The 19699-nt window shown below is 49.3% G+C and overlaps 1 protein-coding gene across 2 annotated transcripts; it reads right to left on the bottom strand.

Annotated features, from left to right (window-relative positions):
* Positions 1–6607: 6607 nt before the first annotated feature.
* Positions 6608–19586, bottom strand: EEF1G (eukaryotic translation elongation factor 1 gamma). Of its 2 annotated transcripts, none has more exons than XM_077961491.1 (10): positions 19556–19586; positions 18337–18495; positions 17575–17638; positions 17281–17423; positions 16709–16852; positions 13136–13265; positions 12541–12745; positions 7291–7463; positions 7032–7200; positions 6608–6895 (listed from the first exon to the last, which is right to left on the bottom strand). In XM_077961491.1, the coding sequence occupies exons 1-10, from the start codon at positions 19565–19567 to the stop codon at positions 6841–6843; spliced, it is 1254 nt and encodes a 417-aa protein (XP_077817617.1). In that variant the 5' UTR covers positions 19568–19586; the 3' UTR covers positions 6608–6840.
* Between the last annotated feature and the right edge of the window lie 113 nt (positions 19587–19699).

Here is a 19699-nt window from a genome sequence, read left to right as displayed (position 1 = left end):
CTTAACCCTATCCCAAAATATAAAGCCAAGTAAAATCATCCTTCCCCAGCTCAATTCAAATCCCAGCCTGTATTTAAACTTGAAGTTTCAAATAAGGAGTTCCTGAATTTCTTAGATCAGAGAGCTCTGATACACAGAAACTCTCCAATTACACTCAGTCCTAATGAAATCTTCAAGCCGAAGCAGAACCCAAGTTAAAGCTGGTTAGAGAATAAGAGGCATGAGGCTGTCTCCAGTGTACCGTCTGGGAGGAAAGAAGGCAAAGAAAGACTGTCCAGGCAGGCAGAAGGGAAAGGAATTGGGCAGGGAGAGTGGGACGGTGGACACATGGGTCATGGCTGGATTTCAGGCAGAGAGTTAGGGGTGTGGGGATGCTGTAGGGCAATAAGAGGAGACACGGACCCCAGGTTAAGGAATAGAAGCGACAAGACAGGACTGTATGAGGCTGTGAAGGAAGGAGGGAGGGAGAGAGAGAAAACAGAAGAGCTCAGCACTGAGCTAAGGACTGGGCGGGCTGAGTTGTAAACAGGAGCTGAGGGAGGGAGTTGGAGTAAACGGAGCAGCCAACGCCCCAGCCAGCTACCCTCCCCAGCGGGGAGCAGGGAGGGAGGGGCCGAGGAAGCGGGGAACACCACCTCCTCGCCCCTTTCTTGGAATCTGCTTTTCTCCTGTCCTTTCCAACTTCCTCTGCCTTTCCCCTAGCTTCCTGGGGAAAGGGAGACCAGCCTGGGTTTCCCTCTCTCCTCTGCTTACAGTTCTTAAAGGAGATCAGGCTGAGCAGGGAAGGAAGGGCCTAGGCTGCCCAGAGCCTGAGTCACCACATAGTTGAGGTTCCTGTCACTCGAAGTCCTGCCTCTGTTACACTCCGTGCCCTGTGCCCGCCCCAGGACTTGGATCGCTACATCTGACCCTGGCCCCAGGGCTGGCTCCACTTCCACACTCCTTACCAAGCTACCCTTACCAAGCGACGGGCACAGGAAGCCTTTAGATGCCTCGCTCTCCCTGCCCCTCCACGCCTGGTGTGCTGTGTCCACCACCCTTACCCCTTGGCGTTTGAGGGAAGCATCCTCCTGCTCAGCTTTGGAGCAGAAGTGACTCAGTGAGTAACTGCAAGAATTGGGAAAAGCTCAGATGCCCCCTTGATAAGTCACTTCACCTCTCTGGGCTCCAGTTTCCCCACTGGTAAAATATAAGGTTATTAGAGACGGTCTCTGACAGTCCCTGCAAGAGGTACATTCTGTAAGTCTGAGTCAAAGAGCCGGGTAATTACTACTGAAGAGTGGGATAAAAGGGGTGTGTTTGCTAACCCCTGTCCTAACAGTAGGAGTGGGTGGGGTGGGGCAGGGCAGGGCTGGGCACAGGACTTGCCACTATAGGGCAGCCAACACCCTAGGCGTCTTGGTGACTCAGGTCCCACACGGAGGACGAGCCGGAAAGCACCCCATGGGTCCCCTGTGAGTCAGGGGAAATGCAGATCTCCCTGGAGGATGACTGCCTGGATTCCCGCTATAACCTACTCTCCTGCCACCTTGAAAGTCTCCCAGGATGGGTACCGTAAGCTCATCATTCCACCTCCCTGGCATGCTCAGCACCTTCCACCCCCCGGCCTGACCTTGGCAGCCTTTCTTCCCTCAGCCCTGAACTCCAGAGCCCTCCTTACCCTCTGACAGCTCCCCCTGCCCTACTACGTTCCCTCCTTCACCCCTTGGCTCTGCCCGTCCTCACCATCCACCCCATCCCAGCAGAGCCCGCCAGATGATTGCAAAAGGGCTGAGCCAGCAGAGAGGCCTTCACATGACAGCTGTTCCTGCTGCAGAGGGGAGGGCAGCTGGGAGTGGAGGCACATTCCATGGGAGATCCTATCAGAGATAGCCCCAAACCCTCACTGACCATCCAACCCCCAATCTGCATATCTTGTGTTCAAAAGGTAGAGTCAGTAGGCTTGCCTCGAAATCCTGAGGAAATCAAGAGAACAAAGGGGAGTGGTGGAGAAGGCAGGGGCCTAAGGGAATGAAGAGAGCCCAGGAACACTGAGATGGGGTAGCCAGGACATCACCACTGAGCCAGTCCCACCAGCCCAAGGTATTCTCCCTCCAATGGGAGATTCAAGTGACGGAAGCGCTGCCCTCCAGCACCCCCCACCATACCCCACTCCACCCATCCCTTGGGTGCTGAGGCACTGGGACACCCCAGTAATTACCCTGGAGTAAAACAACAGCCTGCTCTGGGAGCCATGCCAGTCTGACTGGAGCAAACAGACAGAAACAGGTGGCAGTTTCTGTAACCTTTCAGGAGCACCAATATGAGCTCCACAGCACTAGAGGAAGGTAACTGGGTGGGAACCCCAGGATCACATTCAAACATACAGAAGCAGGCTGGGCGCAGTAGCTCACGCCTGTAATCCCAGCACTTTGGGAGGCCAAGGCGGGTGGATTACCTGAGCTCGTAGTTCGAGTCCAGCCTGGCTAACATGGTGAAACCCCATCTCTACTAAAACTACAAAAAAAAAAAAAATTAGCAGGCATGGTGGCACACACCTGTAATCCCAGCTACTCTGGAGGCTGAGGCAGAAGAATTGCTTGAGCCCGGGAGACGGAGGTTGCAGCGGGCCGAGATCATGCCACTGCCCTCCAGCCTGGCCAACAGAGCAAGAGTCTGTCTCCAAAAAAAAAAAAAAAAAATACATGAGCACAGCAGGTAGGGGAAGTTAGTGCCCTGCAGTGCCCTATAGGCACACTGGCTAGGGGAGCTGGGGAAGCTACAGCACCCAGAAAAATCCATTTGATGTGTGTGGAGGGAAAGTTCTGAGTTGACAACAAAGAGTGCCCGTTGCCATGAAAACCACAGTATTAATTTCAGAAATGATTGGGTGGAGCCTCCAAAGCACTTCATTCCCCTCCCTTCAACACTCTCGGCTTCCCCCACCTTTCAAAAGGGGAAGTGGCACATTTGGGGCATGTGGGCAGCTGGTGGGATGGGTCCGATCCAGTGAGAGCAGCAGCTGTCCAGCTCCAGCTCAAAGCAGGGCATGAAAAAAAGGAAACAATGTAAGTCTTTCTTGGAAGAACTTTAAAGGTTTTTAACTTTTTAATAAGTGACTTAAGCAGAAGTGCCAACAGCTAAGATAAATAGCTGCTTATAACCAGTATCTACTGGTTTATCTACAAACTAACCAAGTCTCTTTCAGTCCCTCCCATTCACACTCCAGGCTCTGTAAAGATTTTATCTGAGTCAACTGCAACGCTGAGCCCCAACCCCTTCTCCAGTTTCTTTCACCCTCCCTCTGTGGAGGCTCTGAGATTTTGCCCAGTAAGTGGATAAAAGAGCCTCCACCTTCCCTCATTTTACCCTAGTTTTCTAAGATCATGCCCTGCCCTCAGCCCCTGATCCATTCAAACACCCCCTTCCCTTTCTGCTCCTCGCCCCTAGTCTCTGTGCCACGTGCTGGACCGTGGAGCCGGGTCGCCAGCTCTATGTGGTATGACACCCAGCTCTATGTTGGGTGGCATGAGACTCCCTGGAACCAAGAGAAAACTGCCCAGCAACCACACACATCGACAGGCGCAGGCTCTGATTGGCTACCCACAGCAAAAGCAAGGAAAAGGAAAGATCCATCGAGCCATGGAGAGCCGAGCCCAGCTGGGATGGGAAGGGGAAGAGCCCTTGCTGCAGTGACTCAGGCCTCCCTGGGGCAAGGCGGGGGACAGAAAGAACTCCAGATGTGCTTCCCCTTTCCTGCCTCACATCTGCCGTTAGAAACTTCCACTGTTAACCTCTCCCCTACCCACCACAGCAGAGAAGCCCTCACATCCCAGCCCCGTGTAGAGGCCAACGGCCCAGCCTTCCTGGGGCCACAGCCCTCTCCTCTTGAGGCTCCTCCTCCTGCTTGTGGGTACTGGCCCTCGCCCAAGTGCAAGCTCGGCCTCAAACAACAACCTGGCCACTCTTACTCTGCACCACAGCGAGGGCTGGAGGCAGGATGTGCAGATGACTCACTCTTCCTGCAAGCAGAGGGAGGCTGAGGTAGGGGACCCTGCCCCAGCCCAGATCGCCTAGTCCGTGTGGGCTGCCAGGCCCGCTGCTGCCCATGGCCCACCCAGCAGAACCCCACACACACCTCACAGTTGGGCTTCCCTCCTGAGCCTTTCAAGCCGCCCTCTCAAACCTAAACTACTCTTTCAACTTGCTTCCTCCTGTCTGAGGCTTCAGCCACAGGAGGTTACGGTGAGCAAACACCAGGAAGGTGGTGAAGGTCCCACAACCACAGAAGGAGGTGTGATTTGAAACAGAATTTGGGAAGAGTCTGACAGCTTCAGTGAGGCCCCAGCAACAAGCTAAGAGGCACAAAAGTCTGCATCTAGCACTTTATTTTTGAGATGGGGGTCTGTGTTGCCCAGGCTGGAGTGCATTGGCTGTTCAGTTGCAATCATGGCAAGCACTGCTAAGGCCTCCAACTCCTGGCCTCAGCCATCCCCCGACCCAAGTCGCCAGGACTACAGGAACATGTCAATGCACCACCTGACCTAGCATTTTTACATCGTAGCTAACAAGAGCCCAGGAAGCTCAGAAGAAAGGTATCAAGTTTGGACCCAGTTCAAGATCAGCTGCCAGGGAGCAGAGTCTGAGCAAGCATCAGCCCATCCCCACCCATATGGATTCTAAACCACAACTCTTCACTGCCCACTCCAACGGCAGGTCAAACGTGCTCAGCTGCAGATGACAGCCCAATCCCCTCCCAACTACCAACCCGTGCTATGTACTTGGCTTCCCCATCCAAGCCAAGAGCCCTTTTCTGTGCCTGGACTAAGAAACAGCATAAAAAAACCACACACAAAACCGTAAGCTGGGGACCAAAGGCAGTCACCCGTTTCTGCATATGCCTCAAAACGTGACTCAATCTAGAGGTTTCCAATTTCACCCAAACTGTTACATTTACAGGGAGATCTTCAACGATCTTCAGAAAAGACAGAAGAGCAAGAAAATCTGAAAAGGATATAATAAAAATTAAGCTCAAAGGGGAAAAAAGGGTAACCTTTGGCCTGAGCAGGATATTAGCTGACAATTACAACCACTCTACCTTCTAGGAGGCAGCAGGGCGTGGACACAGGCTTCAAGAGTGACACCCGCCGGGCGCAGTGGCTCAGCCTGTAATCCCAGCACTTTGGGAGGCCAAGGTGGGCGAATCACGAGGTCAGGAGTTCAAGACCAGCCTGGCCAACATGGTGAAAGCCTGTCTCTACCAAAAATACAAAAATTAGCTGGGCATGGTGGCATGTGCCTGTAATCCCAGCTACTCAGGAGGCTGAGGCAGAACTGCTTGAAGCGGGACTCAGGAGGTGGAGGTTGCGGTGAGCCGAGACCACACCATTGAACTCCAGCCTGGGCAACAAGAGTAAAACTGTCTCAAAAAAAAAAAAAAAAAAAGTGACACCCAAGCGAGGCGTGATGGCATACGCTTATAATACCACCTACTAAGGGGGCTGAGGCGGGAGGATCACTTGAGACCAGGACTTCAAAACTATAGCACGATTGAGCCTGTGTACAGCCAGCCACTGTACTCCGGCCTAGGCAACATAGCAAGAACCCCTGCTCTCTAATAAAAAAAATTTAAAACATTTTCCTGACCCAGTTTTACCAAAAAAATTTTAAAGTAAAAAAAAAAAAGTGACACCCACTGGGTTCAAAACTCTGCCTCTAACACTTAAAATGTGTGATCACAGGCAAGTTAGTGAAATCTCTAAACCCCTACGCTTCCCGTTAGAAATCAGGGATACCACCAGCCTGACAATGCAGCCGGGAAAGGGCCAACGGGCCGGGCCAGGCCAGTGCCTGTTCTGAGTAGTCTATGCCTTGCCCTGCAGGTTTGAGGCATCTGAACTACAGCCCTAGGGCAGGCATGGTGATGCATGCCTATCATCCCAACACTTTGGGAGACCAAGGCAGGACGACCGCTGGAGCTCAAGTTTGAGACCAGCCTGGGCAATATGGCAAAACCCCATCTCTACAAAAAAAAAAAAAAAAAAAAAAAAAGAAAATTAGCTGGGTGTGGTGGTGCACACCTATAGTCCCAGCTACTCGGGAGGCTAAGGTGGGAGGATGGCTTGAGCCTGGGAGACGGAGGTTGAGCTGAGACTGCACCACTGCATTCCAGCCTGGGCAACAGAGCCAGACCTTGTCTCAAAAAAACAAAACAAAAGAAACTACAACCCTTGCATATTGTCAGCTACCTACCTCACAGGACAGTTATAGGAAATAATGTAAAGTTTCTTTGCACTCTGAATTATACATGTTAGCTCTTGTTATTAGCAGCTATTCTCTCCCTTCACTGGGAAAGGCCTGGAATCTGACCCCTACGAATTAGGTAGTCACAAAGCCCCATGTCACTATCCGCCCCAACTGCTTCCGCTCTTTCCCAGCTAGAAGACAGTCATCACCGTAGGAGGCAGGGTAATTAAAATCACAAGTGAACACAGGCCTCTATTTCTGTTCTTCTGAAGTCTTCTCTCCTGCATATCGAGGTACTGCAAACACAGAAAGTACCCTGCTTCAACATGTTTACTCCCCTTGGAGACGCCACCACTCACAAAGGAGGCAGGACAGGAAAGGGTTCAATGTTCAGTTTCCTTTAATGACCCCCATCTCCCTGAAGGGCAGGTGCAGGCAGCTAGGCGATGGCAAGAGATGTTCACTTGAAGATCTTGCCCTGATTGAAGGCTTTGCCCACATGCTGGAAGGCCCCCTCCCAGGAAAAGTACTCTCGAACCAGCGTCTGGGTCTCCTCGCTGCCAGGATCCAGTTTCCGCCATGTGTATGACTCGTAGTCCACCTGCCAATCTGGACTCAGCTGGGGATAAAAAGCCAGCACGTGGTCAAGTTATGAGACACCACCCCACACCTGTGTTACTTCCAGCTCAAACACATGTCATCAGACCCCAGGTCTACTATGAACATGAACTGCTCCTTCCTATAAGCATTCCTGCACCCTTCTCAACGTCCATCAGCTCAGAAATAAAACACAATAATTCCTATACCCCTGCCCCACCCTAAAGAGACTCCTCTCCTCCACCTTCCTCACCGGAAAGGCAAGCTCCTGGCCTCGGAAGACCCAGACTCCAGAAATGGAGCTGCTGTTGTTGGTTCCAAAGAGGATGACACTGGCGAAGGCATTCTTCCTCAGCTTGTCCAGTCGCTGGAACATTCCTGAAGGGGCAAGCAAGAACATTCAGCCTTTGGAATCACAGCACTTGCTACTCTTTGTTCTCCTTCCTCGTCTCAGACCCGCTCTCTTACCAGTGATGAGATTGCAGCTCATGAAGGTCTGAGTGAGTTCTTCAGGGAAGCGATACTCTGAGTACCACAGGGACCAGCCGTCCTTATCAAAGTGTTCCCAGAAATATGGCAGTGCCACAGAGAGTGTGTCCTCATTGGAGTACTTGCGCTTAAATTCATCCAACACAAAGGTACTAAGAGGAAGAAAGCATGGGGGTCAACAAGGAGGAGGGTTGCCAGGCTAAGAGAAGTGAAGGGTGCTTTCTTTTCAGCTTTACTAATATAAAGGAAATGGTCACTGCGCTGGCAGATGTGTATGACCTTATGAGGGAAGAGAGCTCAAGGGGTTTGAAAAGGGGCCTAGGACACTCCTCTGCGTAAGTATGCAAGGCATGTGGAGGGTGAACTCAAAGAGGGGCTCATGAGATGTGCCCCAGGAAGGGCATGGACAACTACTGCCCCCAGGTGGTGACAGAGTGAGGATTCTTCTTCCCTGTTCAGGCCCTCCAGGCTGTTTTCCATGAACCACACTCAGTCACTGACTCATCCAAGTTTCTTCCCCCCACCATACAGGCCTCTTCAGGTTACACAAGCTGTAACAGGAATGTAAGCAATGAACATTCTCAAAGGGCCTCCACCCCAAATCTTACACCCATGTCCTTTAGTCCCTCTCTGCCTATAAACAAGCTTTAGTCTTTTTCGAGGTTTTCTGATGCTGGAAAGCCCTTAGGTTCAGGTTATCTTAAAAGCAATCTGGCATACTGAGCCAAGAATGCCAGCATCAATATAGCAGAGGTCACTCCCTCCATGGTTGGAGATCTGTTTTCTTTCTTTCCAATTATAAACACATACACTGGCCGGACGTGGTGGCTCACGCCTGTAATCCCAGCACTTTGGGAGGCCGAGGCGGGTGGATCACCTCCCGTGCAGAGTTGGAGACCAGCCTGACCAACAAGGTGAAACCCCGTTTCTACTAAAAATACAAAAATTAGCCGGGCATGGTGGCAGGCTGAGACAGGAGAATTGCTTGAACTCTGGAGGCAGAGGTTGCAGTGAGCAGAGATCATGCCACTGCACTCTAGCCTGGGCGATAGAGGAAGAGTCCCGTCTAGGGGCAAAAAAAAAAAAAAAAAAAAGGCCAGGCAGTGGCTCACACCTGTAATCCCGACACTTTGGGAGGCCGAGGTGGGCAGATCATGAGGTCAAGAGATCAAGACCATCCTGGCCAACATGGTGAAAATCCATCTTTACTAAAAATAAATAAATAAATAAAATAAAATAAAATAAAATAAAATAAAAAGTTGGTGGCATGCGCCTGTAGTCCCAGCTACTCGGGAGGCTGGGGCAGGAGACTTGCTTTAACCCAGGAGATGGAGGCTGCAGTGAGCCGAGATTGCACCACTGCACTCCAGGCTGGCAACAGAGCAAGACTCCATCTCTCTCTATTTGTGTGTGTGTACATATACATATATATATATATATATGCTGACTGAAAAAAATCACCTATAATGCCAACGAACAGGATAATCTTTTTATGTATTTTCCTATAGCCTTTGATTTTCCAAAGATGTAGCCATGACATATGCAGTTTTGTGCTTATACTTTGTTGTTACTGTGACATGCTATCCATAGTGTTAAGAATTCTGCCATCCTGTCTCTACAAAAAATTTTAAGATTAGCTAGGAGCTGGGCACCGTGGCTCACGCCTGTTATCCCAGCTACTCAGAAGGCTGAGGCAAGATAATTGCTTGAGTCCAGGAGGCAGAGGTTGCAGTGAGCTGAGATCACACCACTGCACTCCAGCCTGGGAGACAGAGCAAGACCCTGTCAAAAAAGCAAAACAATTTCTTGCACTAGCAGTCCCAGCTACTCAGAAGGCTGAGGCAGAAGGACCACCTGAGATCAGGAGTTGGAGACCAGACTAAGCAACACAGCAAGCCCCTACCTCAAAAACAGAATTCTTTGCAAACATTTTAATGGCCAAATAATCTTCTAATGCAGGATTGTGCCACAAATCTACTAAACACTGAACATTAAACTGAATGTTTAGTTGGTTCTACTGTTCGTAGCATAAATATTGCCACGAGTATCAATTTCACTCAATCCTTATAACCCATGAGTTACGAACTGTTACCCTGACCCTCCCCTCTCTTTACAGATGAGACCAAGTAGAATGACTGGTCCAAGTTTACACTGTAGCAAAGCAGAGGATCTGTCCTTTAACCCGAGGTCCCAGGTTCCTTTCCAAATGCATAAGAGACCTCATCTGAGGACTCTTAAAACCTCAACCACACCAAAAGTGGGGCTAGGAATTGTTTCACACCTTCCTGAGCTGTGCAAGCTTTGTTATTTGTTCTGAGACAGGGTCTTGCTCAGTCACCCAAGTGCAGGGGCATGATCATGGCTCACTGCAACCTCAACCTCCTGGGCCCAAGTGACCCTCTCACCTCAGCCTGCCAAGCAGTGTGAGCCACCGTGCTTCACCTAGCTGGGTCTTAAAAGAACTAGAATTAAAACCTGGACATTGATAGCTTGGTCTTTTAGGACATCACTTTTAGGACACTAAAAATGCTGGGGGAGCCGGAGGCGGTGGCTCACGCCTGTAATCCCACCACTTTGGGAGGCCAAGGCAGGCGGATTGCCTGAGGTCAGGTCGAGACCAGCCTGATCAACATGGTGAAACTCTGTCTCTACTAAAAATACAAAAATTAGCCAGGCATGGTGGCGCGCACCTGTAATCCCAGCTACTCAGGAGGCTCAGGCAGGAGAATTGCTTCAACCCGGGAGGCGGAGACTGCAGTGAGCAGAGATCACACCACTGCATTTCAGCCTGGGCAAAAGAGTGAGACTCTGTCTCAGAAAACAAAACAAAACAGAACAAAACAGAACAAAACAAAGGCTGGGAGCAGTGGCTCTTATCTGTAATCCCAGCACTTTGGGAGGTAGAGGTGGGCGGATCACGAGGTCAGGAGTTCGAGACCAGCCTGCCCAGCATGGTGAAACTCCGTCTCTACTAAAAATACAAAAAATTAGCCGGGCATGGTGGCACACGCTTGTAGTCCCAGCTACTTGGAAGGCTGAGGCAGGAGAATCGCTCGAACCGGGGAAGCGGGTTGCAGTGAGCTGAGATTGCACCACTTCACTCCAGCCTGGGTGACAGAGTGAGACTCCGTCTCAAAAAAAAAAAAAAAAAAAAAAAAAAAAAGGCCAGGTACAGTGGCTCACACCTGTAATTCCAGCACTTTGAGAGGCCACAGATCGCTTGAGCCCAGGAGTTTGTGACCAGCCTGGGCAACATAGTGAGACCTAGTCTCTACAAATAATAAAAAATTAGCTGGGTGTGGTGGTGGGTGCCTTTGTCCCAGCTACTCCAGAGGCTGAGGTGGGAGGATCGCTTGAATCCAGGAGGATTCGAGGATCGCTTGAATCCAGGAGGATTCGAGGATCGCTTGAATCCAGGCGACTGCAGTGAGCCGTGATCATGCTACTGCACTGCAGACTGGACTAAGTAAAACCCTGTTCAAAACAAACAAACAAACAAACAACAACAACAAAAAACCTTGGGGAAAGCATTTCTGGTAGCCCTATAGGACATCATGGTAACCCAACAAATATACACTAATAAACATTCCCAAAAGCATGTTAAGAAAATGTAAAGTTTATTAAAGATTTTAAGTTTACTACTGCCTCATTTATTTCCTGCCCAGAGTACTGACCTACTATATGTGAAAATCTCTAGCTAATAATTAACGTCTGAGTTACAACACAGTACGTAATTTGGGTTAGTTATCATGACCTATTTACACACACCAAAAATCCTCCTCACTCTTGACCTGCACCTGTGCTCAATTCAAGGCAAATCACTAGTTCAAAAAATACATCTTTAAAGAGTGCCTGCATCTGGATGGAGTCTTCCTGGTCTTGCACAAAGTACCCGTGAGTAAGAACTTTCTTTTTTTTTTTTTTTTTTGAGACGGAGTCTTGCTCTGTCACCCAGGCTGGAGTGCAGTGGCCGGATCTCAGCTCACTGCAAGCTCCGCCTCCCGGGTTTACACCATTCTCCTGCCTCATCCTCCCGAGTAGCTGGGACTACAGGCGCCCACCACCTCGCCTGGCTAGTTTTTTGTATTTTTTAGTAGAGACGGGGTTTCACTGTGTTAGCCAGGATGGTCTCGATCTCCTGACCTCGTGATCCGCCCGTCTCGGCCTCCCAAAGTGCTGGGATTACAGGCTTGAGCCACCGCGCCCGGCCGAGTAAGAACTTTCAGTTACACCCCAAGTTGCTCCTGTCCATTGGTGCAATGCTTGTAATTCACAACTCTATGCACAGCTATTGTGTCCCTACCAGTGGATGCTCCTTTAGGCTGGTTCACCCTGCATCAAAGTCATTACAAAATGGGAGAAGGTCAAATGTAAACCCTAACAGACCAAGTAGTGAAAAGATGAATGGCTTTGGAGTGAGCGGGAGCAAAAAATGCAGAGAAAGAGAAGTTTCAAAGCAAAGTGACCACCGAATATAGATTTCTCATACTGTTTGAACTCTCAATAAAATGACTTGGAGCAGTGATGGAAGACTGACTCCATCCCAGAGGACTGGGCAGGCACTCAGTGTCCTACTTGTTTCACGCCGAAAGTCTCGCTTTCATTATATTATTTTTTCCAAGAACCCCTGCCTTTAACTGAAAAAAGCATACAGAGGACACCTACTTTCTTCTACTTGGGGACTTAACTCCCCCCAGTTGTGGAACAATGAACTAGACAGACACTACTTAGCTATGATCTTCATCCTTTTTCTTAGTGAGCAATTTTTGTACAGTCTGATTCAGCAAAACAGAAAACAAAACAATGCAAAGGACCCTGCTCTGGCATCCACTGCCTCGGCACAGCCAGCCGCACAGCGCCACCCAAGGCTGTCTGCACTTTCTTCTTCCCCACCCCTCTCCCTGTATTTGTTCTCAGAGCTCTCAAATGGTCAAATGAGCTTGCTCAAAACCAGTTTACCACTGTATGAAAATCTGTTCCTGTCTTTGTTGGAATAGGAGTTCAATCTTCCCCAGCACTGGCTGTATTTGGAACTTGCTCTCCACAATCAAAATTTGCCCAATTCCTGATGATCAGCCTACAAAGCTGCTTTATTTGCAACTAAAATATACCTTTAACTTTATATGAACCTAAAATTCTGGCTCTAACTGTGTGTGAAGGGGGACAGACACATAAAGGTGAGAACAGGCCTTCTCTGGTCCCACACCCTCCACCCTCCAATATCCTTACCTCTTGGGCAAGTGAGCGAAGGGGTCCTTGGCCTTGGGCTCAGCAGCCAGCGCCTGCTCACATTCATCCATCTCCTCCTCAGGAGCAGGGGCAGCCGCCTTTTTCTCCTCCTTCCGCTCAGCCTGGGGCTTCTGCTTCTCTTCCCGTGAACCCTTCTCTTTCCGTGGTGTATCTTTTTTAGGCTGGGTCTCTGCAAACTTTTTAGCTGGTGCAGAGGAAGGGAGGAAAGTGAATGAATGTTCTGCCTCTTTCCACACCCCTCCAAAACCACGCAGGGTAAGCAGAGTAACAGAGGAAACTGACGAATGGGACAAGTAAGGAACCTAGGCTCCAGACAGCCCATCAGTTCACTGTATGTCCTCCAGCAAGAACACACCCTTAGCAACAAATACTTTATATCCCAACTCTACACACTAATACAAATTAGGGTATGAGTGTGCATGAAACAAATTGCACATAATATTAATTACTACATTGACACCCTACATTCTGCAGATCCCTATAACCCAAAAGCAAGACAGGAAATCAAGGGGCTGATGCGGAGCAAACCAGACCCTGATCCTGGCCATATGCCTCCTGATCTCCTCAGACTCACCATCAAACTGGGCCATCTTCTCACACAGCTTCACTTCCCCCAAGACAGCCCGGAACTGGGGCTGATTAATGCAGGTGAGGAACCAGCGGTTGGTATTGGGAAAGGCCTGGCGGAAAGAAGGCTCTAGGACCTGCCAGGACATAAGGGTGGAAACAAAGTCAGTGGAAAGGCCCTGTCCACAGCAAAAACCCTTGCTCTACCTAAGTCCCAGTGCCCACCTTCTTTTCAAACCCTATAGACAACAGCGTCATACAACATCATCCTTCCCTGGATTACTTCCCATTTCTTCATTTTTTTATTTTTTATTTTATTTTTTTTGAGACAGAGTCTCGCTCTGTCGCCCAGGTTGGAGTGCAATGGCATGATCTCAGCTCACTGCAGCCTCTGCCTCCTGGGTTCAAGTGATTCTCGCAAGTGATTCCTGTGCCTCAGCCTCCTGAGTAGCTGGGACTACAGGTGCCCACCACGATGCCCAATTAATTTTTGTATTTTTAGTAGAGATGGGGTTTCCCCGTTGGCCAGGCTGTTCTCAAACTCTGACCTCAAGTGATCTGCCTGCCTTGGCCTCCCAAAGTGCTGGGATTACAGGTGTGAGCCACCGTGCCCGACCCAAGTAAATTAATTTTTACAAGCGCTTTAAGAGGCTGGACGCAGTGGTTCATGCCTGTAATCCCAGAACTTTAGGAGGCTAAGGCAAGTGGATCATGAGGTCAGGAGATCAAGACCATCCCGGCTAACACGGTGAAACCCCGTCTCTACTAAAAATAAAAAAAGTTAGCTGGGGGTGGTGACGGGCACCTGTAGTCCCAGCTACTCGGGAGGCTGAGGCAGGAGAATGGTGTGAACCTGGGAGGCGGAGCTTGCAGTGAGCAGAGATCGTGCCACTGTACTCCAGCCAGGGTGACAAAGTTAAGACTCCGTCTCAAAAAACAAAACAAAACAAAAAATTAGCCGGGCGTGGTGGCACACGCCTGTAGTCCCAGTTACTCCAGAGGCTGAGGCAGGAGACTCACTTGAACCCAGGAGGAGAAGGTTGCAGTGAACCAAGATCACGCCACTGCACTCCAACCTAGGTGACAGAGTGAGACTTTGTCTCAAAAAAAAAAAAAAAAAGTAATAAGAGATGGAATAGAGATGGGGTCTCACTATGTTGCCCAGACTGATCTTGAACTCGTATGCTCAAGCAGTCCTCCCACCCTGGCCTCCTGAAGTGCTGGGATTACAGGTATGAGCCACCACACCCCGCCTCCATTTCTTTTTCTAATCTTTTTGTTCAGTGCAGTACAGTTTAATGGATGGACGCTTGGGTCCATCCTCTATTTAGGAGTAGGAATAATAATTGTCTTGCTCCTTTAGAAAACTATTTCAGAGCTACTGTTTCCAATCTTTTAAATTTCACATGTCGGCCAGGCGCGGTGGCTCACACCTGTAATCCCAGCACTTTGGGAGGCCAAGGCGGGCGGATCACCTGAGGTCAGGAGTTCGAGACCAGCCTGGCCAACACGGTGAAACCCCGCCTCTACTAGAAGTACAAAAATTAGCCGGGCATGGTGGCACATGCCTGTAATCCCAGCTACTCGGGAGGCTGAGGCAGGAGAATCGCTTGAACTCGGGAGGCGGAGGTTGCAATGAGCCGAGATCGCACCATCACACTCCAGCCTGGGGGACAAGAGCGAGACCTCGTCACAAAAAAAAAAAAAAAAGGTTGAGACCCACAGAGAGGTATCAACTACTTATTTTGCCAAATAAAATCTAAACACTATAGATATTTACTATCTACATTGGCCATACTATACACACACACACACACACACCCATCAAACTTCAAAAAGTAAAGAACATTCAAACCGATTTAGAATGGACAGCCCTGGCTGGGCGCGGTGGCTCATGCCTGTAATCCCAGCAATTTGGGAGGCCAAGGCGGGTGGATCACCTCACATCCAGAGATCGAGACCAGCCTGACCAACATGGCAAAACCACAAAATTAGCTGGGTTTGGTGGTGCATGCCTGTAATCCCAGCTACTTGGGAGGCTGAGGCAGGAGAATTGCTTGAACCTGGGAGGTGGAGGTTCCAGTGAGCCAAGATCGTGTCACTGCACTCCAGCCTGGGTGACAGAGCAAGACTCTGTCAAAAAAAAAAAAAAGAATAATGGATAGTCCTTCAAATTAAAGTTAGTGTCTGGTGTATTGGCCACGGTCAAAGACAAATAAGAATAAACAGCTTCGCGTAGAACTGTTGTTATTTTTTAGTTTGCAAAGATCAGAAGAGGAAAAAAATCTTGTCATGGAAACAGAACATAGCAATCAGAGTGCTGGTTCCACAGTACTTGGGTTCAAATTCTACTCTACCACTTATTAGACTCACTAAGATGATCCCCATGAGGCCCCTGGCACAGGGTCTGGCATGCAGTAAGTGTTTTTCTCTTTGCTATGATCACATTACTATTCTGGACCAGCATGAGTCCAAGAGCTTTTATTTGGAAACCAGTGACATGTCATTCTTTTTTGACCCAATAACCTTGACAGTGATTATTACTACCCTGATTTTATAGATTGCAAAAAGTAAAAAACGGGGACTAAAGCAATTCACCCACAAATAACTCTTTACCTACACTGGTAAACAATGAAGCCAAGGCTTCAACCTGTACTTGTCTCCAAAAGAGCCTTTTTTTTTTTTTTTTTGAGATGGAGTCTCGCTCTTGTCCGCCAGGCTGGAGTGCAGTGGCTCAATCTTGGCTCACTGCTACCTCCACCTCATGGGTTCCAGTGATTCTCCTGCCTCAGCCTGCCAAGTAGCTGGGATTACAGGTGCCCACCACCACGCCTGGCTAATTTTCGTATTTTTAAGACAGGGTTTCGCCATGCTGGCCAGGATGGCCTCAAACTCCTGACCTCAAGTGATCCACCTGCCTAGGCCTCCCAAAGTGCTGGGATTATAGGTGTTAGACACAGTGCCTGGCCTGCCTCCAAAAAGATCTTAATGCTTCGCCACCATCATCACCTCTGTCTTCACAACTAAGAATAACCAATCTTCCCAAGAAATATGGCAACAAACTAAACATCTTAGCTGCCAAACAGGAACTAAAGGCAAGACATTACCCAACTTCTTAAGACAAGGGAAAGCAAGTGATGGTATTCAGTCCTGGGATTCCTGGCTGTTTTTTGTTTGTTTATTTGTTTTGAGACAAAGTCTCACTCTGTTGCCCAGACTGGAGTGCAGTGGGGCAATCTCTGCTCACTGCAACCTCCACCTCCCAGGTTCAAGTGATTCTTGTGCCTCAGCCTCCCAGGTAGCTGGAACTATAGGTGTGCGCCACCACACCCAGCTAATTTTTGTATTTTTAGTAAGGACAGGGTTTCACCATGTTAGCCAGGCTGGTCTCAAACTCCTGACCTCAGGTGATCTGCCTACCTCGGCCTCCCATTGTGTTCGGATTACAGGTGTGAGCCACTGCACCCAGCTCTAGCTGTTTTCCAAGCCCTCAGCAGAATACAGGGTAACATAGATACCTTGTCACTTTGCTTCTAATCCCCATCTACCCTCTGCCAAATAGATTCTCCATAAACTTCACCTGCTTATAGAGCCACAACAGGGTGCAGACAACTGTGATGTCAGCCAATGTCACTCGTTCGCCCACCAGAAAAGTCCTCGTCTTCAAGTGAGCATCCAGCAGCCCCAGAATTCGCCTCACTTCCTCCTTTGCATTCTCAGTGGCCTAGTGATTCAACATGATAAAACTCATCAGTGGGTACCAATCCCTTTCCCTCACCTCCCCAATTAATAGAACTAAGAAGGCTATTTCACCTAGAAGTCTGAGCTCACCCTCACCCTCTTTCAATGGAGACAGACCCTAGGATCATTCTAAATATATCATAAAGGAACTTTAGAGGTCCTCTGGTCCAGCCACCCCCTTTACCATTTGGTATAATCTCTTCACAGCAGCAATCCCTCTTGTGACCACTCATGACAGACACTTCCTCCATCAACTGCCCACTACTTCAAACTTGTACCCCAGAAAGTACGTCTTCTCATTGCCTATATATCCTTGGCACCTTTTTTTCAACCTATTTTATTTCTTACTCCCAACACCCAGGAGCTAAGGCCACCCCTGCCCCTGGCTTCTCCCAAAGTTCCAAGGCTCACCTGTTTGTTGTGGTGCATGATGCCCAAGGTGGGGAATACCCAGGTACTGGCTGGGGGCACTATGTCGGAATCAGCAAAGCTCACCCACTGCACCACCTGGGCTGCTGCCTCTGGAGTACTTCCCCGCAGCTCCTCATTGCTCACTGCAGAGGCAGAACACAAAGGTCAGAACTCTGGGGGAATGCCAACACCAGTCCAGGTCCTGAAGAATTCCTTCATATCCATCCCCGCTCACACCCTCTTGTACACCCTCACCTCCAAATTCTCCCATTCCCATATACCCCTGCAAATTACCATAGTAGGCAATGGCGTTGCTCTCAAACACACAGAATCCATCGTCACCCTCAAATGCTGGAACCTGGGGACAAAGCAGTGAAAAGATAAGGTAAAACACACAAAATTTCTCCCTACCCAATACCAGAAGCCAAACTGCTTTGGATAAAAATACTTATGTAAGACTGACGATCCTCACTATCCAAACTCTCCATACTATCTGATACTCAAGAACCATAAATAAATACTTCAAGAGCTGGGCATCCTTTGCAATCTGAATTCACAATGTTAACTAGGAAGCACAATAGATTTGAATATTACAAGATATTTGTATGAAATCTCTGGATCAAACAAGCAGAAGACCAAAAGTAACTCCTGTATCAATGTATCAGTGCAAGTATTAGTGTGTGACCCAGATCCACATAGTACTTCATCTCCTCCATTCTTAGCATGTTTTTTCACCTATCTCTGTAAACCCCTTGGGGTAAGAATCCTGCCCATAACAGACAATCTGATACATTTGCACTGAAAATGCTTAGTCAAAACTCATTCTCTTTCCCACAAAGTAAACTCGTGAATGTATAAAGTCACAGAATAGCTCTGTACTTTTTTTTTTTTTACAACTACATGTGAATCTGCATTTATCTCAAAATAAAATCACTGAAATATTGAAGAAAATAACATGGGAAGCTCTCTTTTAGAGATGGGGGCCATCTCCAGAATGATAGAATCCCAGGCCTTCGTTTCTCAGAACCGAAGGACACTCCCCATCTCCCAACTCACCTTGCCGGCAGGAAATTTGCGGAGAAATTCAGGGGTGCGGTTGGTTTGGCCAAAATGGAAGTGGGGTGGTGCGGAGAGCACGCGGACCTGAGCCCCGCTGTATTGTGCAGCGATGAGAGCCTTGAAGGCCCTCCAGTTTTCAGGATACGTATACAGGGTCTATGAAAGAAAGAGAGGAACAAAATTAATAAGAGCATTAGGGTCCCAGTCCTAAATGCCACTCCCCAGGATGACTTGCCTGAATAATCCCAATGTGTTCAACTCACCCTTTTACTTCCTCTGGTGAACCAAGTCCTTTAACACTTGTCATATGTAATCAGAATCCTCCGAAATACCAAGAACAGAACTACACACCAACTGCTAAATAAAGCTTGTTGACAGATTTGACCTTCCCTAAGGACACCTCTAGAAGCATTCTCTTTCCCTCAAATCTATCTCCCAAGAAATCCAGAACTTCTAGCTCCATCAGACTCCATCTGCCTACAAACATACTCCCTTCCCTTCACGGAGCCCTCGTTTCATTCATTGATGGTTCCGAGCGCCTGCCTACTCTACTGCTCAGCTGCTCTAAGGAACGCACAACGATCGAGAGATTTCTAGTTCCTCTCAGAGTGGCCAGAGATAGGGGATGGCATGCCGTCTTCTTAAATCAACTCCTCTCCCTCAAAAGCCTTTCTTTCCGTGTCGCGCATACCATCCCTCCGGTCCTGTCCCGCAGCAAGTTCCCCAGCGTTGCCTTCTCTATTAAGCTGGCCAGCGGACTCCAATTGGTCTGACTTCACTGTCCGGAGAATCCTCTCGCTCCCAAACCTCCCTGACAGACTACCTTTAACCGTGCCAGCCGGACCTGCCTACAAAGACCCGCTCTTCACCCTGTCCCCGCTGTTACTCCACAAAACGGTCACAGAAGTTCGTCAACCTACCCAGATACTACGCCTCAAGGCGGCAATAGAGCCGAACCCCTTTTTCAGGCTTCGGACGGCCCAGATTCGGCATCCCTTTTCTCCTCTTCCCCAGACCCTTCCACCTCTGGCCTCCGAGAGCCCCAGCCTCAGTTCCCCTCCAGGCCGTAGGAACCCTGCTCTCCAGCAGTACGGTCTGTAGACCCAGAATCAGTTCCCCATTCAGCCTCAGAACTCCTCTGGCGCCGACTGGCCCCACTCGGGCAAAGGATGGCGGTGGATAGGATGACCCGAACCACCAGCGCCGGCAAACTTACCCCAGCCGCCATGGTGATTCCGCAAAGAAAGGGGGTGGGGTTCTCCCCGCTGCCGCAAAGTAAGCCGCCCAGGAGAGAAAGGAGGGGGAAAGGGGAGAGCCGTGGAGAAACAGCAGCCGGAAAGCGAGGACGACACAGAAGACA

Source organism: Macaca mulatta, chromosome 14 (assembly GCF_049350105.2).
Source record: "Macaca mulatta isolate MMU2019108-1 chromosome 14, T2T-MMU8v2.0, whole genome shotgun sequence".
Lineage (NCBI taxonomy): Eukaryota > Metazoa > Chordata > Mammalia > Primates > Cercopithecidae > Macaca > Macaca mulatta.
The sequence above is the reverse complement of the archived record's forward strand: the minus strand, read 5'-3'. Positions and strand labels throughout refer to the sequence as shown.